General features: G+C 45.1%; 2 protein-coding genes across 4 annotated transcripts; both read right to left on the minus strand.

The window, feature by feature from the left end:
• Positions 1–3,346: 3,346 nt before the first annotated feature.
• On the minus strand, positions 3,347–19,971 carry pcbp2 (poly(rC) binding protein 2). Of its 3 annotated transcripts, none has more exons than XM_063214862.1 (13): positions 19,802–19,969; positions 18,606–18,742; positions 18,365–18,388; positions 18,236–18,268; positions 17,966–18,082; positions 17,522–17,653; positions 16,548–16,676; positions 16,052–16,126; positions 15,138–15,179; positions 13,603–13,675; positions 11,654–11,706; positions 9,893–10,062; positions 3,347–4,926 (listed from the first exon to the last, which is right to left on the minus strand). In XM_063214862.1, the coding sequence occupies exons 2-13, from the start codon at positions 18,672–18,674 to the stop codon at positions 4,890–4,892; spliced, it is 954 nt and encodes a 317-aa protein (XP_063070932.1). In that variant the 5' UTR covers positions 18,675–18,742; positions 19,802–19,969; the 3' UTR covers positions 3,347–4,889. The 3 variants fall into 3 exon arrangements, with proteins under 3 accessions (XP_063070932.1, XP_063070931.1, XP_063070933.1); XM_063214861.1 differs by having other exon boundaries at positions 13,603–13,702; positions 19,802–19,968; XM_063214863.1 differs by lacking the exon at positions 3,347–4,926 and adding an exon at positions 6,612–7,306 and having other exon boundaries at positions 13,603–13,702; positions 19,802–19,971.
• Positions 19,972–20,596: 625 nt separating this feature from the next.
• On the minus strand, positions 20,597–24,085 carry prr13 (proline rich 13). The gene is made up of 4 exons (XM_063216328.1): positions 24,007–24,085; positions 23,621–23,660; positions 23,044–23,465; positions 20,597–21,410 (listed from the first exon to the last, which is right to left on the minus strand). The coding sequence occupies exons 2-4, from the start codon at positions 23,628–23,630 to the stop codon at positions 21,363–21,365; spliced, it is 480 nt and encodes a 159-aa protein (XP_063072398.1). The 5' UTR covers positions 23,631–23,660; positions 24,007–24,085; the 3' UTR covers positions 20,597–21,362.
• Positions 24,086–24,814: the final 729 nt, after the last annotated feature.

Below are 24,814 nucleotides of genomic sequence, written 5' to 3' on the forward strand. Positions count from 1 at the left end.
CCCAACCCCCACTACCACACACACACACACACACACACACTCACCACCACACCACAGAACGGGCAGACACAGAGACAGACACGCTTCTGTTAAGCCCCTGACCACCTCAACACACACACACACACAAACTCCAGCTGTGCAAAAACACTCTGCCCTTTCTCCTCACCTCTCTCTCTCTCTCTCTCTCTCTCTCTCTCTCTCTCTCTCTCTCTCTCTGTGTGGTATATCTTACCTCCTTGTTGAGACTCTGGGAATCCATGTTAAGGAAATGTGTCATGTAGAGTCTCTATCTCCACACCTTCACAACTCGTTCCTTCTCTTCCCCCCTTCTTTCTTTCTTTCTTTCCTCCATGTTCAAAAGGACATACTTCAGGTTATACCTCTGTTCTCAGTCAAACACGCTGTTCAAGACTTCGTTAACTGACTTGTAGATATGTATTATTTATTCTTAAGTGGTCATCCGTCCTCCATGATTGATTGATTCCGTAACTTTATCGTTAATGCTTGTTTTTTATCGTTATTTTACTGTTCTTATATCCGTTACTTGCCAGCGACTTATTTTGAAGTTTTGCACTTAATTTCTGAGAGATAGGATAGCAAAGATCAAATGTTTAGCCTGAACGAATCAAGTCATGTTTACATTTTTTTTACTTTAATTAATTTATTTTGTTGTCTTAACTTGTGTATTTATTTTTGTTTACATAGCATATTTTGTATCAGGGACTGAGTTGTCATTTTTTTTTACATTGGCATGTTAATTTATTGATCATGTAAATATTTTACCTCTTGCCATTGTACAAAGAACACATTTTAAAGACTTATAAGCTGATACTTGTAAATTATGGTGCTGACATTTTCACCAAGTTTTTGTGGGGGAGGGAAGGGAAGGGGGGCTGTGATATTGTATCGGATGCCGTTGTCAGACAGATTGTGAATGAACGACCAGAAATAAGCAATATTTCAGCTCCAAATCATTCCTCATCAGAGAACAAAACTAAGTCAGCCCTTCCGGCTGCATCAAAATGCATTTTTTTGACTCGAATGGTTGACTCCTCCAACATTGTAGTGTTATTTATCATCAAGGGAAAAAAAATGATGCAAAGAAATGCAAAATGTTATCACCACCATTCATTCTCTGCGTGTAAAGAACTCACCACTTGCATCTGGGAGTGTACAGAGGACATTTTTAAACAGCATGCTTGTAATATAGTATGTGTTAACTCCTGACTGTATTCGGAGGTTCATTCCAAAAGCACTTAAGGGCACACCTGGAAAAGCGCCCGTGATTACAGCAGGTGAAGTCAGACGCATCAGAACAGACAGATGCAATCAGGTGCACCGCTCCCCAAGACCAGCAAGTGGCGCTGTGGTGGAGTCAGAGTGGGGTTCAAGTGGCCCATGAACTTGGCAAAGTTGGTGACGCGCCTACGTGAATGTTCTTGGAGGGGGGAGTAATAAGGATGATGCTTGATGGACCACCTTGTTATGCCAGGTGTGTTTGAAAGCTGACCAAACTCACCTCCAGTTCAATACCTGGTGCTATGGTTGGAGTCTGACACAGAGTAGGCTTCCAGTGTATGCCCAGCGTTTGCTGAGTACCCTCCACACATCCTTACAAACTTCTCCACCACTCACTCTGCAAGTACTGTTCTCTTCGTTGAGCTAGAAAAAGGCAGCTTTTGTGTCCGTTCAAGATTTACTTATCGGTGTTCATTTTTAAGGATATAAAAAAATAGGTTAAAAAAAGTAACTCATCACGTGTACATTACCAACTCACCAAATTATTGTCCCCTTTAAAGCAAGGGTGTAAAACTGAATGAAAACTTAGTGTTTGTCAGATATTATTCACTAAAGGTCTTGTTGCCAGTACAGCAATAGAATACTGCCCCCTGGTGACTGGAGGACTAAAGGCACGTATATGTTTAGTACTACAGAAAAAAAAAACATTGAACAAAATTAAAAATGTTTGGTTTTATACGACATTACGTATTGTAGCTGTGTACAATAGATATATTTAAAAAAAGAAAATTAAGATGAATTAAAAATCACTGTTTAAAAATGTTTCTTGTGTTTTGTGCACACACACTTAAGTTTTTTTGTTTTGTTTTTTTTTTAAAAGGTACAATGGGTATTCCAATTAGCAAACTTACCCATGCCAACAAGTGACGATATCCAAAGCGGTCACATGGATGTCGTAGCAAGGAGAAACACATTTAGAACCATCACCGTTTCCCAATGTCCAGTGTTCTAGGCTTGCTAGGACGTGAAACGCGCAGCGATTGGATACTCTTTGGTGAACTCTGAAGTGTCCAACCACTGGGTGTTTCACATCCTAGCAAAGCTAGAGCACTTAACATTGGGACACAGACAGTGTACGTAATGATTGGGTAGAACAGTGTTTCCCAACCTTTTTTGTGTCATGTACCCCCTAAGCCGTTTCGAGTACCCCCAAACTCATGTTTTACAGCACCTTCTTTATTGCAGTGTGACTATGCACCATGCATTTGTTAAAATTAAATTTTTCCAAGTACCCCCTGCAGTGTGCTCGCGTACCCCTAGTGGTACACGTACCCCTGGTTGGGAAACACTGGGGTAGTAGATTAAGATGGAACCAGAATATGGATGGACCACCCTTCATTATCATGTGCATTTAAAATTCAAAGCGAGTAGGGGTAGTTGAAATTGATGGCAGTAACAAATAGGCAACAATAAGTTTGACATGTGCAATGGTGTGCGGCTCGGGTCGTGATTAGGAGTGCATTGCAATATGCGACCTTGCCTCCTCCACTTGCGCTTGTCTCCTCGTCCCGCCTCCTGGCCCCTCCTCCGTGGAGAAAACGATAAAGTTTCCCAGAGGTCAGCCTAGCCACAACAACTTTTGAGGGACTGTTTTTCATTCACCATCCCAATTGAAAATGTGAAAAAGACTCTACAATTGAGCTTTTGCAAGATATTGAAATATAATGCTGTTGTCAGTGATGTCATGACATATTACTTCCTGGTACGAGGAGAGAAGCAAGTGGAGGAGGCAAGGTCGCATATCGCAACGCACTCTAGGTCCTTCTAGGTGGCCGTCAATTGTAAATGCAACAAGAAAGTGACACTGCATGTGTGACTTTGACCGCTGAGCTATTTTAAACCCCATCGAAATAAAGTCACATCCATGCCACTGTAGCAGTGAGTCACTAATGCAGCTGCATTTGGAAGCTGGTGTCTGCTTATAAGCAGTTCATCACTGCACTGTTCACCCAGTGATTTGGAACGGGCAGACCTGATGCAGTTACAGACAAAAACAAGGTGCGTTCATGAGGAAATGAGGGTTAATAAAGACATCTCGCAAGCCATGTTGTAGTTTAAGCATTTCACATCTGTTTAATTGTCTTCCAACAATTTTTGTGGCACCCAGGTCTACAGTCTTTTTTTGAGAATGTGCACAAAGTAAATTCTTTCCTGCAAATAATAAAAATAAAATTTCGACTCGAGCAAAACAAAGCAAAGAGCAGGAAAAGTAGTGTTAAACTCATACCCTTAAACTGTACTTCATCTAAATTCAGCTTAGCAATCCTCTTTAGCCGTATCACATTTATACACAAGACCTGTCAATATTTCCAGGAGTCAATCCCCTTTGGTAGTTAAAAAAAATATTTCCTCCATTTTAAAACAAATATTCCAACTCGGTTTTAGTAGTATCAGTCTTTACAAAAAAAAAAAGGAAAGCACTGCTTCTGACCCCTACCCCTCAACCTCCCTCTCTTCTCTCCTCCCCTCCCTCCCTCCCTCCCGCCCCACACCCAAGGTCCCAGAGCACAAAGCTTCCTCAGAAATCAGAACCAAGTGCAAAAGGGAAGGTGGAAAAATAGGAATGAGACAGAAAAAAGTATATTTTCTTTTTTTCTTTTTCTTAAAAGGTGACAAAAAAAAGAGTACACAGTTTAAATGATATGTGTGAGTGCCGTAGCCACTGGTGGGTGTTAGGATCATTCGCCATACCCAAAACAAAACAACAAAAGGTCCCAGCAGCAGTTCAGGGCCAGACGTCTATAAATAAATAGGGCCCTCTAAATATGGTGGATAAAATATATCCCCCTGAATTCGAGCATTTTTAGTTTATCATGATGCAAGTGTGTTTGAGTGTGAGTGTGTGTGCGTGTGTATGTGTGCATCTATTATAATGCCAAATCAAGGACCGGTGAGGCTTGGGGAACAGTGGAGGTAGGAGGAAGGAGGATGACCGGGGAGAGGGTTGAGGGGAAATAAAATAAACAAAAATAGAAACAAAAAAAAAAATCAAAAAAAAAAAATCAACAAAACCAAAAAAAAAAAAAAAAATCAAAACAAATAAAACTTGAAAACAGAACAGGCAGAAAATAAAAACAGTCAATCTATACATATTTTTTGATCATTTTTTTATTTTTCCTTTTTTTGCCTTTTTTATGTTTTGAAGAAAAAAAATCTGACTTTACAGAAACTAAATCTATGCCTATTCAGATTTTTCCACCTCTAAATCTTGTGATGGCAAACAAAAGACGGGGAGAGCAATTCTTTCTCCTCAATCCTTTCATTTAAAACAAAAAGGGGAAAAATACTCTAATAATAACAATAATAATAAATCAATAAAACTTTCTCCACTGGACCCAAAGGGATTTTAAAAACCAGATTTGAGTGGAAAAAAAATATTAAACAAAGAAACAAAAAAATAGATATTTATAAATAAAACGCAATGTCGAATATGAGTGGGCATGACTGGAACAGAAGGGGAGAGTGAGACGGGAATTCTGGGAAATACTGAAGGGTCGTATTGACCACTAATTTCTTTTCTTTTTTCTCTAAGATGCCGATGGTAAAAAGATGTGGGATGAGTGCGGAGATGCAGTGTCAGAAAACAAAAATCAGTTGGTCGCCAGTCCTGTAGCCTCAGAGGAAAGCCTGGATGAGACATCGGGAGAGGGGGAGAGAAAGAAAGAAAGAGAGAGAGAGATTGGAGAGGGAGGGAAAATATAATGAGCCATAGAATGCTTTTCAAATGAACTAAGAAACAAACCAAAAGATCAAACTGAAACAATCAAACATACGAAGCAGAGAGAATACACAATGCAAGCCCTAAAATATCAATACCATTCAGAGGAAGATTTGTGGCATATGGGCGGGCCGTATGTACATGCACTAGCCTAGGCCACAAGTACAAACTTCTACAGCACAGAGGGCACCTCTTATAATCCAAACAAATGCAAACTCAGAAAAAAATCTATACATTTCCAAAACAGAACTTTAATTATTCCTGTAGTGATGAAAAGAAGGATGGTCAGGGAAATGCACAGAAGGTGCGTTCAGGCCGACAGATAATTTGTGCCTGTGCCCATTCCCGCACCTCGACCCGACTGGCGTATTCATGCCGCAAGTCTGAGCGCTTGGGAACTGGTTACCAATGCGAAGCGAAAAATACTTGTTATTTCTCTGCTAACCCTGACGACAGACATAAGCAGGTTCAATCCTTCTGACAAATTGTCACATACAGAGAAGTTCAGAAGCCGGAATGAACACGGGTGGTTCGCAGGTAAGCACTTTAGTTCCGAATGCAACTGGTGCAGGAACGGGCACCGCTCTGGTCGGCCTGAAAACCGTAAGAGACTCTCAGGGGAAACATGACTGGAAGCAGCCATTGCAGACGGCCAGCACCGTCTATGGACAGTTGGCTATGCGAAGAAATCCTACCAATATATCCAGGTAATAGACATCACACCCCAGTGGCTAGCTATAATTAAGCAGATCAGGACAGATGCAAGTCATGAAATTATTTGCAAATAGACTTCACTGTACTTGAACGCTCTTCACCGTCACAGCAGATGAGATACACAGAGCGCGTGAGGGGGAGCAATAGTGGCAGATTGATGACTTATTGAGAGAGAGAGAGAGAGAGAGAGAGAGAGAGAGAGAGAGAGAGAGAGAGAGAGAGAGAGAGAGAGAGAGAGAGAGAGAGAGAGAGACTGAAAACATTAACACTCCCTCTAGCCACTTGTAGAGCAGGGTACTGTTCCAAGAGCAAGGTTAAGTGATAAACCTGGCTAAGTTTTTTTTATTATTATTATTATTATTATTATTATTATTATTATTATTATTATTATTATTATTATTATTATTATTATTTATATATGTATAATATTTATATATGTATTTTAGGGGCTTTTATGCCTTTATTTGATAGGACAGTATGAGATGGTGACAGGAAGCGAGTGGGACAGAGAGACGGGGTGGGATCGGGAAATGACCCCGGCCGGACTCGAACCGGGGTCCCCGTGGGCATGCAAGCCCAAGTGTGGGGGGCTTAGCGCGAAACCTGGCCAAGTTAACCTACAGGAAGTGGTAATCGGCTAATAGACCGTCAACTGGTGTCATTTAGCTGAGAAAACGAGGACTCCAGGCTCTCCTATTAGATGATTTGCCGCTGGAGGTTAAATTGAATCTAATTTACTTGGAATACTCCCCAGGACAGGTTAAGTGGAGGCAACAGCCATGCCTACATACAAGAGTACAATGTGCTGTGAAGCCTTTAGCTCTGGACTAAACAGAACAGAATGGTTAATAATGTTGAAGGTAAAGATACAGTAAAGATACATTTTTAAATGGGCTAAGTGATGAGACAGGGACAACAACTAGTGATGGCAGCCTAGTATTGAGAAGGCCTCAGCCTAGTATGGAGAAGGCCTCAGCCTAGTATGGAGAAGGCCTCGGCCTAGTATGGAGAAGGCCTCGGCCTAGTATGGAGAAGGCCTCGGCCTAGTATGGGGACAGCCTCCGCTTCTTGGACTTGGGGCAGAGCTCGGAGGCCATCTTGGGCCCAGGGGGTGTGGTGGTAGTGGCGGCGGCTGCAGCGGTAGCAAGAGTAGGGGCGAGGGTGGCGGGGGAGTGGGCGGTGGCGGTAGGGGTCGCCCCAGCCCCGCTGACAACATGGAGGGCCAGGAGGGGCAAGGGCTTGAGGCTGAGCAGACTGGAGACAGGGGAGGTGAGGGAAGAAGGGGTGCAGGACGAAGACGAGGAGGAGGAGGAGGAGGAGGAAGAGGATGCAGGAAGACCAGGTACCAACAGGGAAGAGGAGGAGGAAGAGGAGAGAGAGATGGAGGAGGAGGAGGAGGCTGAGAGGGGAGGCACCACACAGGAGGAGGAGGAGGAAGAGGAGGAGGCAGCAGGAAAGGTGGTAGTAGTAGCATTAGCAGTAGTGGTAGTAGAGGTCTGGTCAGGGTTCGAGGAAGAGGAGGAAGAAGAGGAAGAGGAGGAGGAGGGAGGAGGAGGAGGTTTAGAGGACTCTACACTGTAGAAAGAGAAAGGGAGGGAAACGGGAGGGAGAGGGGGAAGGAAGAGAAAATGGGGCAAGGGAGGGGAGGAGAGGAGACAGAAAGGTAGTGGGTTACGGAGAGGAGAGGAGAGGAGAGGAGAGGATGGGGGGGGTCTAAGGGGGATGGACTGAAGGTATTGGGGAGTAACAGGAGGGCAACACACAACTGATGAAAAACACACACTCACACTCAGAAGGAATGGGACACTGGAAGAACCCACACAGACAAATGTGCGCGCACACACACAGGCGCGCACACACAGGCGCGCACACACAGGCGCGCACACACACACACAGGCGCGCACACACACACACAGGCGCACACACACACACACACACAGGCGCACACACACACACAGGCGCACACACACACACACAGGCGCACACACACACACACAGGCGCACACACACACACACACAGGCGCACACACACAGGCGCACACACACACACAGGCGCACACACACACACAGGCGCACACACACACAGGCGCACACACACACACACACAGGCGCGCACACACACACACACACACACAGGCGCGCACACACACACACACACACACAGGCGCACACACACACACACACACACACACACACACACGCACACAGACACAGGCGTACACACACACACAGGCGCACACACACAGGTGCACACACTCACACACACAGGCGCGCGCGCGCACACACACACACAGGCGCACACACACACACAGGCGCGCACACACACACAGGCGCGCACACACACAGGCGCGCACACACACAGGCGCGCACACACACAGGCGCGCACACACACACACACACAGGCGCGCACACACACACACACACAGGCGCACACACACACACACACAGGCGCACACACACACACACACAGGCGCACACACACACACACAGGCGCACACACACACACACACACAGGCGCACACACACACACACAGGCGCACACACACAGGCGCACACACGCGCCCGCACACACACACACACAGGCGCGCACACACACACACAGGCGCACACACACACACACACACGCACAGACACACGCACAGACACAGGCGTACACACACACACAGGCGCACACACACAGGTGCACACACTCACACACACAGGCGCGCGCGCGCACACACACACACACGCGCACACACACAGGCGCGCACACACACACACACACAGGCGCGCACACACACACACACAGGCGCGCACACACACACACACAGGCGCGCACACACACACGCACAGGCGCACACACACACACAGGCACGCGCACACGCACACAGGCGCGCGCACACGCACACACGCGCGCACACACAGGCACACGCGCGCACACGCACACACAGGCTCACGCACACACAGGCTCACGCACGCACGCTCACACACACACGCTCACACACACACGCTCACACACACACGCTCACACACACACGCTCACACACACACGCTCACACACACACGCTCACACACACACGCTCACACACACACGCTCACACACACACGCTCACACACACACGCTCACACACACACGCTCACACACACACGCTCACACACACACACACACACACACAGGACAGGACAGCTCAGCCTTACTGCCACAGAGCACCACACGACTGGCCAGTAAGGGGAAAGGGCTTTTCGTTATTGTTCCCCCCACACTACAGCACTCAAAGAGGAGGACAAGACTGCTTTGTCACGGGAGAGAGGAAAACATTCACATGGCAACAACATGTACACTGATTGGACAATTTGGACTTTGAGGGAGGGGGGGTGGCAGCCAGTAGGCATGTAACAGTGTGTCTATTAGAAATGTGTGTGTGTGCATGTACATGGATGTGTGATAGTATGCAAAGGAGTATGTGTGTAAAAATGTGTGACTGAATGAAAGTGTGTGCGAGTAAGTATTTATGATTGAGTGTGTGTGCGCGTGTGTGTGTGTGTGTACACAGGAGAGCGACTATGTTGTTCCAAGTCTTATGCTCTTCTCTGTGTGTGCATGCACAGTTACCTGGTGTTGAGCCAAACATCTTCTAGTAGAGCTAGATACCCTAAACACCGCCTACCCAATGCAATGGGGCACCTAAATCACACCTCTACTTCCTGGTTCATGGGGCAGTAAGTTGTAAAAAATTGAATGGAAGTGAGCGAGGCGAGTTGTGGTGGATTTGTGGTGCATAAGTGTAGGTCCAAGGTTTGGATTGGTGTCGAAAAACCACTCATTTCAAGCCCAGTATTTGTTTTTTTGACTCCCTCTGCCCCATGAACCAGGAAGTAGAGGGCGTGACATAGGTGCCCCATGGAGTGTGCTCAAGTTCAGTCTCCCCGCCCCCCGACTCCCACTCTATGGTGTTAGGTGACTACTCGCATCAGATGTGCACTATCGCCATCTACAGCGCTAAGGGAACTCCATTTATCCTCACCCTAAAGTCTCCAAAGGTCTCCTAACAGAAGGTCTCCTGAAGGAGCGTTCACCTGACCTCACATGGATCCAGGAAAAGTACGGACTTGATGTACTTTCCTCTACCAGAAGATGCTTGGTTGAACTACTCGTGCATGCAGGTGGGAGGGCGCAGTTACCTGGCGTTGATGAGGTACTCGGCCAAGCTGATGCTGGCGGGGGAGCCAGTGATGGTGACCTGCCTGTCCGTGGAGCCCTCCACAGGGTTGGCGATCTTGATCTGAGCCCCCGACATCTGCCGGATCTCATTGATCTTGGCACCCTGACGCCCGATGATGCACCCGATCAACTGCAACACAGCACGCAAATCAATGGAAGAAATGAATTAGAAACGTATATTTTAAAAAATGCGAAAGGCATCAGGGCTTTAAAGCGATGGTTCGGAGTAGAATCACCCTAATGCCATTTGAACCGTGACACCCATCCACCTTTACACCCGAAGTGTTTTCTGCCGCAGGCTTACATCAACAGAGTTGCCGTGTTATTCGATGTTTATTCCGGATAGCTTGACTCAAGCGCATATGGATACTGGGCACCGTCTCCAAACTTTCCCCACAAAAATAACATGTCATGACACCAAACTTCTACAGTATAACAAATGTGGTTTGTACTCACAAAAAGATGAATTTGAAACTTTGTACATAGTCCAGGAGTTTATTACTAACAACACACGAGACGATTAGCTTTTCTGCTGCTAAACATCCGTCGACGTCACTTCCTCCAGCTGGGACTTTGTTGATGGAAACAAATACATGTGAGTCCGGAAGGCGGAAAACTCAAAAAGACAGCTTGCGCTACAACTAGAAATTAACCACTTCGGATTTAAATTTTACCACGTTTACGATGCCACACTCGTGCATATATCCTGGCTGTGGACTAAAACACAAACCTTACAATAAGTGGACAGTCCCAGCTGGAGGAAGTGACGTCGACGGATGTTTAGCAGCAGAAAAGCTAATCGTCTCGTGTGTTGTTAGTAATAAACTCCTGGACTATGTACAAAGTTTCAAATTCATCTTTTTGTGAGTACAAACCACATTTGTTATACTGTAGAAGTTTGGTGTCATGACATGTTATTTTTGTGGAGAAAGTTTGGAGACGGTGCCCAGTATCCATATGCGCTTGAGTCAAGCTATCCGGAATAAACATCGAATAACACGGCAACTCTGTTGATGTAAGCCTGCGGCAGAAAACACTTCGGGTGTAAAGGTGGATGGGTGTCACGGTTCAAATGGCATTAGGGTGATTCTACTCCGAACCATCGCTTTAAACAAACACCAGCAAACCAGCCAAATGCTGGTGAAAAAATCAATTTGGCTTGTAGACAAGAAAGCTTACTAGCCAATTTGACTGATAGTGAGTGCATGTATGGATAGTATCATTTAACATTTATCGGCCAAATTGGCTATGAAAAACGTTAATTTATAGCCCTGAATGGTATATGATGGAACCAGAACCGAAACGAAACAAGTTAGGAGAGCACCCCATCATCTGCACACAAGCCACATGTGGAAATTAACTACAAACACAATTCAATGCGGCGCGGCGCTCAGGTGTAGTTAAAAACAGAATGGAATTGCAGCGAAATCCACTGTAATGTTTAAAATAGAAATATGTGTAATATCGTATATAGATTTCTTGTAACAAAACATCTTAGTCTCATGTAGGAATGAACAAGTCCGCTAAGAACTCCTGCATAGCGAAGAGAAGAATGGCAAAGAACCACCAAGAGACTCTCTCTACTGCTTTAACAGTGTTTAGGAATCGCTAGCGATAATCCTGAGTTGATGTGGGGTTAATACAGACACAGGGCTGAGAGACACAGAGACAGCGTGTGTGTGGGGAGGGGTCGTCAGGTGGCACGTGGACGGAACACTCACATCATTTGGAATGGTCATCTCGTGGGAACCAGTTTGGGCAGAGGCATCCATCCCTTTGAGGAAGAGAGAGAGAGGGAGATGGAGAGCAGGAAAAACAGACGCAAAAGAGGGTGAGCGAGAGAAAAGAGACTGTGACTCAGACTGCATTGTGGATGACTGTACAGACAGCAGATCCCCATTTTGACAGAGCGCATCAAACATCAACCGCCTTCTGAACTGAGCAGCACTGACAGTATTGGCAGGAGTTGTGCATGCACAGCTGATCTTAGCTGAGGTGGCATATGTGCTTGACAACTCAGAGGAAAACCAGTGTATCTTGTTCTATAGACCCGGTGTAATGGTTATGCAAGACAGCACTATCTGCTTGAAATATCACAGCCCTTTTCTGTCTTCTGTGACAGTGGTTTGAACAGCCAAGTAATGGTGCTCTAAGACATGCTGCATACGTTTTCTTGTTGCCATATTAAAGGAGGAAGATACCACTGGTAGATTTTTTTTTTCAAAGAAAGAAAAAGAAAGTACATACACGCTTATGCCCAATGTGCAGACTACTCCCTCTCACTATCAACTACCCTCGTCTACCACCTGGATTACTGCTTTTGTGGATGTGGGCACTAACTTCCAAACTGCCATATTAAGACTGCAAGACTCATAACTTGTCAAAGCAACTTATAGTAGCAACAGTACAAAGCAAACAGTGTGAGGATATGCTCCTTCGAGTTCCTCGGTTGAATTCTTACATCTTCTAATTTTGTTTGCATGTGCACAAACTCTTTGGGTGAAATTGTAGAACCCTCAACATCTCAAATCTTAAAAGTCCAGCTGTCAAGTGAGCAACTCTGTTGGGAGCCTTGGCAGTGAAGCCACTGTGTATTTGAAATAAAAATCAACTCATCCATTGAGACTACATACACACAAAAACACCAGTTTTTTTCTATACTTTTGTGTCCACACTGGCAACGCAACTCTTAATGAAAAGCATGCAATAGGCATGCCACACCTCTATGTGCGCAGTAAGACAGTCCAAACGGATACACCAGCGCAATAGAGGTAGAAGGGTGCAAGCTCATACACACCTGCTTCTACCAGCCCTCTACTGACACAGCATGGTGGCTTTAAAAGAATGTGGCGCGTGTGGTTGGGTAAGAGTCTCCGCCAGTAGATTCTGCTTCAATAATGCAAATAAACGTGACTGCAGCACTGCTGCTACTGCTACTCTGGGGTCCGCAATGGTCGCTGTTAGGAATGATGCCCAAGAGGCTGCCGTTTGTTCTATTCATGTGGTTGACATAAGCAGCAACATTACCAGATCTTTCTACTCTGGAACATGTTCCCAAAAAACATCATTTTGGGGTACCCAAAACGGCAGCGCCATGTGGATGAGAGGCCGAAATGATACAAAACTTTAAAATCAGATTCACTCGAATCTATTGCCAAGTGGATGTAAATTTCAGTTAAAGCCAACTACATGTACCATGCATTACCACAACAACGTTCAAGCGGTATTATTTCTGTTATTGTACATCACACATTCTCTAGCTCAGTGGTTCCCAACCTATGGGTCGGGACCCCCCTTATGGGTCGCCAAAGATCCACAGGGGGTCGCGGAGCCCTCTTGATTTTAAGGGGTTTCATTTTAAATATATATAGGCCATTTTGAATAAAAGACAAAGCATTTAACTAATAAATGCATAGAAGCAACACATTGTAAGTGCTACATTAAACATTTATTCTATATTTGACCAAAGACGAATTGAGGAATAAAATAACTAAAATTAGTTTTCGCAGGAAACAGAGGGCATCTTGTGACTCCGTCTCGTGAGGGCGCTCGCGTGGTTGGGTCACCAAAGCTTACAATAGCAAAAAACATGGGTCCCTGAAGAAAAAGGTTGGGAACCACTGATCTAGCTCGTCTCCCCAGGTAGCTAGCTAGTTAGCTAGCGCCTTACCGGTGAAGCCTTGGTTGCTGGGGGCAAGGGGGAAAGGGCTCTGCTGCATGGCCAGCTGGTGGAGCTTGGTGAGCTGGGGAGAGATAGAGGCAGAGGAAGACTGTGAGAGCGAGAGAGAGGGGGCAAGGGAGGGAGGAGAGGAAGGGCGAAGAAAAGGAAAAATAGGAGAAGAGGAGGAGGAGATGGATAGATAGAGAGAGAGGGAGGGAGAGAGAGCGGTCAGTACAAATCAAAACACAACAGAGCAGCTTTTTCACAACGTTGGCTCACTTCAATGCCTTTCATCTCTCCCAACCTACCACAGCCCCACTAAAATTTTCCCCACCCCCCTCTGCAGTTTTTCCTGAAATGAACATTGACGTGTGTACACATTTCTGGATACAACTAGGGGAGCCGGGTGGGTGTGGGTCAAAACAAGATGCAATCAATTGCAGTGTGGATTACGGGGGTGTTGGAATGTGTATAAATAAGTCACAGCATGAGAACACTTACAAAAAAAATACTTACACCTTGCCAATGGAGGCTGATGAATGAACAACAGAATGCAATGGCATTTATAGAGGTATGGAGGGATGGATGGGGGGAAAGTAATAAAAGACTAAACATGATTTGTCTAGGACCTGCCCTACACACAACACAATACGGAGTGCTCATTTTGAAGCATTTGGGTGCCGTCCTAATCCACCTTGGGTTGAATGTGTCAGAGCTAGCAGAGCATGCAAACAAGATAGGCCTGTGAGCAGACAAAAAAAGACACGCACACAGAGCGACAAGCGAAAGACTAGAAAGAAAGGGAAAGGGGGCAGCGGTGAAAAGGTGGAGAGTCTGGACAAACACTACAACATTCATTAGTCAGTACTTTTTGTTTGGTTTGATTGTTTAACGGATTGTTTAAAAACTGCTTCCAAACCTGGTCCAACGCTTCCCTCCCTATTTAAACGACTAAGATCTAGGAAGACACCACAACAACCAAGTCTGACCATGTCAGCAGCACATGTCTACCGAAAGGACGAGTCGGACCCACAAAACACAAACCGCACAACGCCAGTAGCTGTCGCTACTTTGTGTTGCCATTGTAAAACTAGCAAGCAAACTTTTAGAAGCTTGCAAATAAAGAAAGGCACCTGACCAAAAGCCAGCCAAGTGACTAATAAGCTAATTCTGCTTTCTAGAAACACTCGAAACCAACGTGAGAGCAGGTCAGGGATGTCGTCTTTTACGATCGCCTACGACAGAGCTGCCTTGGAGACGAGCCGAAGGGACCCAGGTTGGAGGCAGCAATGCAGAATACACTATGGGCATACATCAACTCCCTCCAAAATCCACGAGGAGCGCAAGGGGAGCACTCCAAACTCATGAGCGTGGTGATGGTGATGATGGGTAATTACAAGGGGTCGACGTGGCAATGTGGTGGTGGGAGGATTCTGGATGGGGGTGGGGGTAGGGGAGAGGGAGGAGGAGGAGCAGGAGGGAGGGGATGGGATGGGATGGGATGGGAGGGGATGTGGGGGGTGGTGGGGGTCTACAGCACTTACATCTGGCTGGGGGATCGCGTGCTGTCCTTGAACGGCATACGCCTGAAACGAGAACAACAACGTTCATGCGGGGAGCGCGCCTTCAACACGGCACGCTCATGACTGACACACACCCTTGAGGAAGAGTGAGCAAAGAGGGAACACCAACACACACACACACACACACACACCTGAAACATGTGAACAAGAAACCCCACACAAATAACCCAAGGAAAAGAACAAGAAATTAAATAATTTCAAGCAAAATAAATCATAAAATAAAAGGTGTACGCCTTGTCCAAAATCTCCACGTGACCAAGAGCTGAGAAAAAAGGTTTGGGGGGGGGTAAGAGAGGTTGAGCAGGGCTGCTTATAGAAGCTTGAAGAGCATAGGAGCACAGTGAGCAGATAACACTTTTTTTTTCTCTCCCCTCTCTCTCTTTCCCTGCCTCTCTCTTCTGCACCGGGCTCAGTTCAACTCCCATCAGCTAACAGCTGAGCCTTTGTCTGCCTTTTTGCGATTCAATTCATTCAGCGGGCACACAATGGTGGGTGGAGAGGCAGGGCTAGAAGGCAGGCTGCTCCAGTGACAAGAGCACACAGTATCAGAAACACAAGACAGACCGTTTTCAAAAGGGGGATGGGGGGGACGGGGAGGTTAAAAAAAAAGAAATGAAAAGAAAAACACATTAATTTTAAACAAAAAAGACAAGGAAAGGTGTGAGAGGGGGAAAAAAACATCTCATTTCCATGCCCGGCACATTTTTGAACGTTAGATTTTTGAATGTCTGATTTCAGCTCACTGCTCTAAAGTCTTGGCCTTTTCATAAGAACAATCAAACTAATCACAAAAACACTTAGTAAGGATAGGGGAGAGGGGCGCCTTCAGCAGAGGGCCCAGGTGTGTGAGGAGGGATGGACTGTGTGGTGGTTACCTGTCCTCCAGCGAAGATCACGGGGGATCCTGAGGGTTTGGGTCTGTATGGGATGGTCACTCCCTTTGGAGGAGACTGCAGGAGAGCACACAGATCAAGGGTAGGGGCAGAGATGACTGAATGTGACTAAGATTCACCATGGAATAATATGAAAACACACAACATGTGAAGCACAATCTATTTATAACTTTCCACAAGTCAGTGCACGACCATCAACACTGAATGTTTAATTTCTCAAAAGAAAAAAAAAACTAAAACTTTTTCATAGACAGAGTGTGAGATGAGCAGCAGGGACAGGGTGAAGACAGTCTTATTGCCAGGAAGGAGAGAGTGAGAGAGCGAAAGAGAGAGAGAGAGAGCGAAAGAGAGAGTGAGAGAGTGAGAGAGTGAGAGAGTGAGAGAGTGAGAGAGAGAGAGAGAGAGAGTGAGAGAGAGAGAGAGAGAGAGAGAGAGAGAGAGAGAGTGGGGGAAGTGGTGGTGTTGGTGCGTCACTTACTTCCAGCATCACCACACAGATTTGCTTGACGCACTCAATGATGGACTGCGGAGTGCCGGCGATGGTGATGGCACGCTCTGTGGAGTTGGGGAGCATGTCACCTGCCACCTGCACCTGGGCACCCGTAGACTGGCAAACGGAGGACACGAAGGGAGAGACAAAGACAGAGAAAAACAGATTAAAAATCAAGATTACGGTCAGGTCAAGGTGCCGCTCTATGGCGACTCAGCACTACTCTCTACCCATATTTATGTGCTCTGCTGTTGTGCATCTGTCCATTATATGTACTCGATGTTAAGGATGTGCCACAACAAATTCCCATCAACTCTGTTCACATGGAAATAAAACTTCTTGAATCACGCAGAGCCTGCATCAGTACAGAATACCCTGATGTGAAAAATGGTGTCTGTGATGTCCATTATAAAATCTGTAGTGGATTATTTTGTGCAGTTCAAGATAAGCCTAGTTGGCTAGTCATCACAAACTGCCATACCGACTATGCACATTTGCGATACCTGATCCAATTGTGCCCAACCTTTTTAGACTCTAGAACCATTCGTGCAAGATAAACCTGTCTGACTTGGTGCGATCACAGGACTTAACAGGCCCTCAGGGTAGTTCGGGGGGTGCAGTACATGCTTCAAAACACGCACAACCATCCATCCATCCATCCACACAACTTTTGTAATGAGAACCCATATACCCATGACCGTGGAATGCAACGTGTTCCTCTGTTTTTAACCAGCTTGGAAGGGGAAAGGGGGAGAGGAAGCTGACAGTGCTGCGTACATAACATTATCCTATATTTAGCCGTTTCATCCAAAGACAGCTATTACAGGGAATTGGTAGTCCATGGAGCGTTGCAGTGTTGGATGCCTTGCTAAAGAGTCCAGAAGTGTTCTGGTCAGGGTGGCGTTCTAACAGGAAACCCAAAGATCACCTCACAGCTGAAATGTTAGGCTTGACCTCCTTACCTCTCGAATTTCCTTGATCTTGCAGCCGCCTTTGCCAATGAGCGAGCCGCACTGGCTGGCGGGCACCACGATGCGCAGGGTCACGGGGGGCTTGCTGGTGGCCGTGCTGTTGGTCATGGAGCTGCTGATGTCCTGGGGGTCGTCAGAGACCTATCAGTTAGTGTCAGGCAAAATAGACACACGTCCAATACTCTCCAGGTCATGTACTGTGTATGGTAAAAAATACATACAGAGCTATGATATTGTCAATCAATTATTGTGGTCAGGCCAAGGTGGTGGGGGAGCATGTGTATGAACAGCACACTAAATTGTTCCGGTCTACATGATACACAATTAGCAGGGGTGTCAAAAATGGGTTGTCTTTCATTGTGTGTGTGTGTGTGTGTGTGTGTGTGTGTGTGTGTGTGTGTGTGTGTGTGTGTGTGTTTGGGTTGGGTGTAGTACCTCTTCCAACTTGTCGATGATCATGGAGAATGCTTTGAAGATGGAGGTGGTGGGTCCAGCCAGGGTAATGATTCTCTCTGGACAGTTCCCCTCTGAGATGTTGATGCGGGCACCGCTCTGTCAACAACAACAACGACGACAATGACGAAAACGCCCACATGACCTCAGCAAATCCCAAAAACACGAACAGTGGCAGCAATCAGTAGCATCAATATGAAACACAGCTTGATTGAAATCCTCTCTTGTCTGGTCAAAGCTTTAAACACTCACCTCCTCCCTCATCTTCTTAACAGATTCACCTTTCTGTATGGAGAAAAATAGGGATTGTGTTTAGAGAAGTTACAATGTGTACAAATATCTGGTGATAAACCCTTAAAAGGAGAAGAAAAGGCAACACACCTTTCCAATTATGCTTCCAACTTCCTGTTAAAAGACAAAAACACAGTCACAGTCAGACACTGCTTCATGAGTCACTCAGATGCTCCCAACGTGTGGGGTACTACACCTTAGGAGGCAGAACAGACAGGACAAATCAGTGCCCTGCTGTATTGAATTGATCCCATGACATTAATATACGTCCAGTGCCAGTTCTACCACAGTAGGCAACATTTAACTCACACAGAACCCTAACATAACTGACCTTGCCATGCATGAGAAGCCTGATGGTCAGGGTGACATTGAGTCCTCCTTCGATGACACCGGAGTCCATAACTACAATGCCCGGGAAAGAAGCTGACGAGAGAAAAATAGTGGGGGTCTTTGGTCACAAGGATGGATCTGAGAATGGAGAGAAATCAAAATTGAGCAGAGGGATAAGAAAGTGGATGATGACACAGAGGCAGGATGAACAACACCAGGCATAGTAAATGAATTATGAATTAAGACCATGGGATATTCGTCAATCAGTCCCACTGAGGTACCCCATTGCCCAACGTTGACCAGGGTGATCAATAACAACAGCAGGACGATATGGATTGGAGGGACTTAACAGATAGCTATACTGTATCGTTAAACTGATCAGGGCTCAAGCATATCTCCAGATCAGACATAAATAAGTGCGCATTTGATATTATGGAGAAACTTAAGACAAAGTTCTATGATGGCAGTGAAAGGGGGCAAGGCGTCCCTGCCGCCCCGTGCAGCTTTTTCGATCAAAACAGGGACAAGAACATGCTTGATGTTGCACTTTTGCGGCTATCAAAGTAACACTGACTAGCGAATGAGCTAACGTTAGCATCCATACAATACAATACTGCGATAATGTTAGCCGCTACCTTGCTAAGTCCATTTGAGAGTTAAACCCCTTCGTATAAAGCATCAGCAAAGTGTGCCAAAGTAAAACGCTTGCGTATAATTGTGAAACATGCGTGTGAACCATAACAAAACCACTTCTTCGCACAGAAGCATTAAACTACGACAATATCACCACTGGCTAACTACTCAGTTCATGGATTTACGACCGGGCGATTAGCATGATCCATTTAGCGGACTAGCCCACAACGCAAGTGTGCACGTTGGCTACCTATGCTAATCTGAGGAAACGTAAAAATGAATGAACGTGGGTCTTTCTGAATGTTTCAAATGCGACTTGGATGAAGTACTAGGCCAAAATACGCAGGGTTTTGACATAAACTGTGAGCTAAACGTTGCATGACATTTAGAGAAATTTGCTGGCGGCATGCTACCAGCTAACAGTTCGCCAACCTATGCGTGCTCACGCGGCCTAGCAAATTCACACCCAGCCTCATAGCTAACATTAGCCACCGCGCGCGTTACACCTCATTTAGTCACAAGGATTTTTTACAATTAATATAATTTCAATTAAATAAATCTTACCAGATCCGTGTCTTGAGATGTGTTTAGGGGGAGGGTGGGGTTGTAAGGGTAGAAGGGGAGAGGTTCGGGAGGGTATAAACCCAGGGGGAGAGTTTTAAAAGGATTCGGGGAAGAGGGAAGAGTGATAGTGTGAGATCGAGCTCCACTCTTTTACACAAAGACAACAAATCTCTTACCTCTGAACTTTCACCTTTCCACCCGTCCCTCCCCCATCCCCGATGAAACATCCGCTCTCCCACAACATCCAATTCTTTCAAAATAAAATGGTATTTAGCGCTGGTAAATGAACCCAGCCATCTTAGTGAGTTTATTTTACTTTGTTTGCTTACAATATCATGTTACTACCACGATGAGGATAGGGTCAGTGAATAACTCATGTATTACAAACATCTACGATGCGTATTCAATAGAGTATTTTCATTAAATAACGAGACAAAATACAATCAACTGCAAGTTAATTTAAGAATGGCAAGTCGGCTTCATGGCCATAGCACAGATTGCAATAAGTCTATAATTCCATAAGGGCTGTGGCCATAGCAAGTTAGGCATGATCACATTTAGCCAAAAAAGCGAAGAAAAACACCCATATGGAGGATGTCAGCATTACAATGGCTTTCAGTACAACAGTAAGGGCTTGTATTATGACAGATTAATTACTTCCCCATTGGAAATGCTTCAAGGATTCAAAGAAACTTAGGACCACAGGGATGAGGGATATTTTAAGAAAAGTATATTATTGAATATAAACAAAAACCGGAGGGGGGTGCCACCACACAAAATTAACTAATACCAAACTTTTTAGTTTTCACAAATCAATATTTTATTTAGTGTGAGATAGATTTTTCAAAGCATCATGGTGTTACATAAATATATATTTTAATCACAATTTCATTCAAATAAAAAAAAACACTGTGTGTGCAAAATATTCCCTCACACATAAGACCATCATTTTACATGTCTGTAACTTGTGAATAATAAATTAATTCTACTTTTTCATTACATACTCAAACATTTAGGCCTGTTTGACGGGAAATGGCAACATTGTATCCAAGAGAAAAGAACACTGATCATTGATCAACATGACTAGTCTGTTGGGATTTTATTGACGATTGCATAGTCTAACTCAGTGTCTGCACTTCCATAATAAGGCACATTCTAATCTGCACAGTTCTTCATCAGTGAGAAGATTGTCAAATTCATGCTGCTACTAACAAACCAAATCACCATCAATAGAAATTCCACTTGTAAAAATACAATATACAGTAGACCCACAATTCCAATATCCTGCGGTGTCAAACATACCATGAAAGCCAAAATACATCATGAGGTTCAAGATGTTCAAGACAAAAAGTTAAAGCAGTCGACAAGGTGAGTCGTGTAAATAATGCAATAATTAGTATTCTAAACTAAACTCTTTCATGGAGGCATACCAAACGTATAACAAAATAGTAGAATGTCATACAAAGCACTGGTAAGACAAATTTTAGCAAAGCAAGCCACCTAGTGTTGTGTACCACATGTGGCAAGGTGGGCCGTGCTGTTGGCTGGATTGCTGACAACTTCAGTCTGAGTCACTGCTACTACTGCTGCTGCTGCTGCTGGAGGAATGCTGTGGACAGAGAAAGGACATGTACACTTTGTGGCAAATGACATCAGACGTTAAGGTGCAGCACAGAAACAGACTCCAAAGTCAACTCAAGAAGGTGTGGAATTGGAAGTACCAACAATCTGCTCTTTACATATCAACTTGATTCCAAGTCCTCGTCTACGTCCCTCAATGTCCATAACTTACACACATATGGCAGTACATACAGTAGAGACATCTGACTCCAGTGCCATCAAAGATTCTTTTCATTCATAACGGACCGTCTCTGGTGCTACCTCTGTCTGGAACTGAATTGCGGCATTAACCCATTGATGCCTGATGTTGCGTTGCGCAACATTCGCCTTGGTGCCTGGAGCTGCATTACGCAACATTCAGGCTCATGAGATTTGAGACAACTTTATTAAAAATCTCTGTTTGTTTGGGATGAATGAACGCATTCTAATGAAAGATGAGGGTCTTAGCATTTAAATGCAACTTAGTGCACATTCTAATGTGCTTCAGAAGCTGAGATATTTAGGTTTTATAGGCTGAGGGCAGCTTTTCTTAAAAAGGACTCAGGCATTCAGCACCCTTTTTTGCAGGTGCCTTAGGCGTCAATGGGTTAACACTCGTCTTCTTCTCCTCATCCTTCCAGATGTAAAATTTGATTCCAATCGAGTACCTGGTATTTCTTTCACCATTCATTCCTTACGCAAAAACACTGTAGCAAAATGACCATTTACTGTAAAGAACTGTGTTAAAAGTACGGTAAGCCTTGAGAAGTTAAACAATGGAAAATGCCTGAGATTCTACTAGACATCCAAAGAGGATTACAGAAAAGTTTATTTTACCTTGAAAACAGAGGAACTCTTATGTCACCTAGCTGTAAACCACAGCAATAGTGAGGTGGCATTAAAAATGGTAAACCTGCCTACTCAACCTCTTGTTAAAGGGACACTGTGTGAGATTTTTAGTTGTTTATTTCCTGAATTCATGCTGCCCATTCACTAATGTTACCCTTTTCATGAATACTTACAACCACCATCAAATTCTAAGTATTTATTATGACTGGAAAAATTGCACTTTTCATGCATGAAAAGGGGGATCTTCTCCATGGTCCGCCATTTTTAATTTCCCAAAATAGCCATTTTTAGCTACAAAAATGACTCTACTTGGACCATAGTAAAAAACATTTGTTTATTACTTAGTAAGCTTTCATGTAAAGATCAAATTTGGCAATAGGCAGCCCAGTGTCAATGAGCAGTACCTTTTTTGACCATGTCCTGCACAGTGTACCTTTAACAGGTTGGTAATCAATGGCAAAATAGATTATCCAGTGTCTCCGACAGAATTTGCGTTACTGAAGGTGGGTGGGAGATTAGCAGGTATCAGACTAATGACTATGATATGGAATGAAACATGATATGGAAACTATTAATAAAATACATTGATACGGTCTGGTGCTGTAACTTTAGAAATAATGTGCAAATCACAAATGTTTATCTGTTCAAGGGACCTAGTCAAAGTGGTAGGTGTTTGCTGTCACCATAAACTACTAAGGGGGCCACCCTTGCCATCAGGTTGCCTATGGCTTGAGTGAGTCATATCGTAAAACAGCAACACCCTGATTCAAAGTCCACACTGCCCTGTCACTGACCTTGCCGTGCTTCCCATGTTTGCCATGTTTGTGCTCCTTGTGCTTCTTTCCCTTCTTCATCTTTTTCATTTTCTTGTGGGCCTTGTGTCCCGCCACCCCCATCCCTGCCCCTGCAACACCCCCAGCCAGGCCGCCCATCATGGGGCCCATACCGGGGTGGTGACCCCCGGGGGGGTGACCTGGGTAGGCCCCGCCAGGGGGGATATGAGGAGGCTGGCCACCTGGGTATGCAGGTGGGGGGCCTGGTGGAAAGTATCCAGGTGGCCCGGGAGCGCCAGGGGGCATCGGGCCGTGAGGCATTGGCCCAGGAGGCATGGCTGGGTTCATACCAGGAGGGTACACTGGATTGGATCCAGGGGGGTATGCTGGATTGGGGACCCCTGGATAGCCGGGAGGAGGAGGGGCACTTGGGTTAGGTGGACCTGAAATGGCATATAATAGGAAGCAAGAATTGCAAAGTTAGTACAGTTAGGCCTGTCTATGATACCTATAATGATGAGCATTATAAGTCATACAGTAAGACACACGAAGAATATGTAACAGTTGGGTCAATTAAAAGGAATAAGAAGCACATTACCAGGCCACATGACGACTTGATTCACTCAAACCACACTTTCCTATGAGAGAGAGAGAGAGAGAGAGAGAGAGAGAGAGAGAGAGAGAGAGAGAGAGAGAGAGAGAGAGAGAGAGAGAGAGACGCATCCAGTTCACGATGAATTCAAGTCACTTAGAATGTTAACTTTCAAGCTCTACACAGGCAACAATGAAAACGAATAGCCTAATCAGATATCACCACAACTATCATTATCTGTGACACTGTATCACAACAAGAGAGGGAGCTGTACAATGCATCTACATTGCAGCATCAACATTGTATTGCACACGACACCAGTCTTTGTCTTTGAAGGTGAAATCGTTTTAAAAGGTGCTGAACAATAACTTAAACTTCCATCCGATGCTCACCTCACCAACCAACACGTTCGTTCGTCGAGAAAAACAGCGGGGGTGTGATTCTTCCGGGTTCCAGCGCTTACCAAGCCATCCAACCAGGGGACGCAGCGGAGGATCGTACAAGAAATGCACGCACTTTCATGAGGTCCGGATGTAGTGGAATACAAAGTTATGGCTAATAATTATTCAAAGCAATTCATACGTTTGTATAACAGACTCTTTCTGTTGCAGTGTAACATCCCACAGTTCTACAAAACATGCATGCATTAAATATTGATGCTGAACTATTTGTGAATTCTGTCATAGATGCGTCACAGTTTGTGTGGGCTGGGACAGGCTGGCTGGGATGGGCACACAAACAGCCACAACCACAGCCCTGTTTCTCCCTAAACAATGCCAGATGATAGGGGGATGATAAACGATTGAGCAACTTTCTTTAGCAATGATATTTAAAAGCACGTGAATATATAGCTGGCCAACATGTAGGATTAAACTCCAAGATTGTACTAATTACAGTTTACCTCTGCACCTGCCAGAGCTTATAGCCTACATGATAACAGAATAACCCCCCAGTCAATTTCAAACAAACAATTTCCCTGTTAAGTTATAGCTTAGGCCAGGGCTATTCAAATGGCGGCCCTGGGGCCAGATGCGGCCCTTGAACTGCAAGGCTCTGGCCCCCCACGAGGTCAGAACAAAATGGACACTTATAGAGATAAAAGTGTGGGTTCTGTATTGAGCCAAAACTGACCAGGATATGCAGGAAATTACATCTAAGAAATGCAACATTTTCTGGTGGAGGACCCCCAAACCCCCCACC

Source organism: Engraulis encrasicolus, chromosome 14 (genome assembly GCF_034702125.1).
Source record: "Engraulis encrasicolus isolate BLACKSEA-1 chromosome 14, IST_EnEncr_1.0, whole genome shotgun sequence".
Lineage (NCBI taxonomy): Eukaryota > Metazoa > Chordata > Actinopteri > Clupeiformes > Engraulidae > Engraulis > Engraulis encrasicolus.

Excerpts from the sequence above, each read along its gene's own strand:
- pcbp2 (XM_063214863.1), bottom strand. The coding sequence starts at position 18,674 with ATGGACTCCGGTGTCATCGAAGGAGGACTCAATGTCACCCTGACCATC. Across the intron at positions 18,269-18,364 it reads TTGGAAGCATAATTGGAAAG|AAAGGTGAATCTGTTAAGAA; the intron begins GTGTGTTGCCTT and ends TTCTCCATACAG. Across the intron at positions 17,654-17,965 it reads TCATCGACAAGTTGGAAGAG|GACATCAGCAGCTCCATGAC; the intron begins GTACTACACCCA and ends GACGACCCCCAG.
- prr13 (XM_063216328.1), bottom strand. Across the intron at positions 21,411-23,043 it reads AACATGGGAAGCACGGCAAG|CATTCCTCCAGCAGCAGCAG; the intron begins GTCAGTGACAGG and ends CTCTGTCCACAG.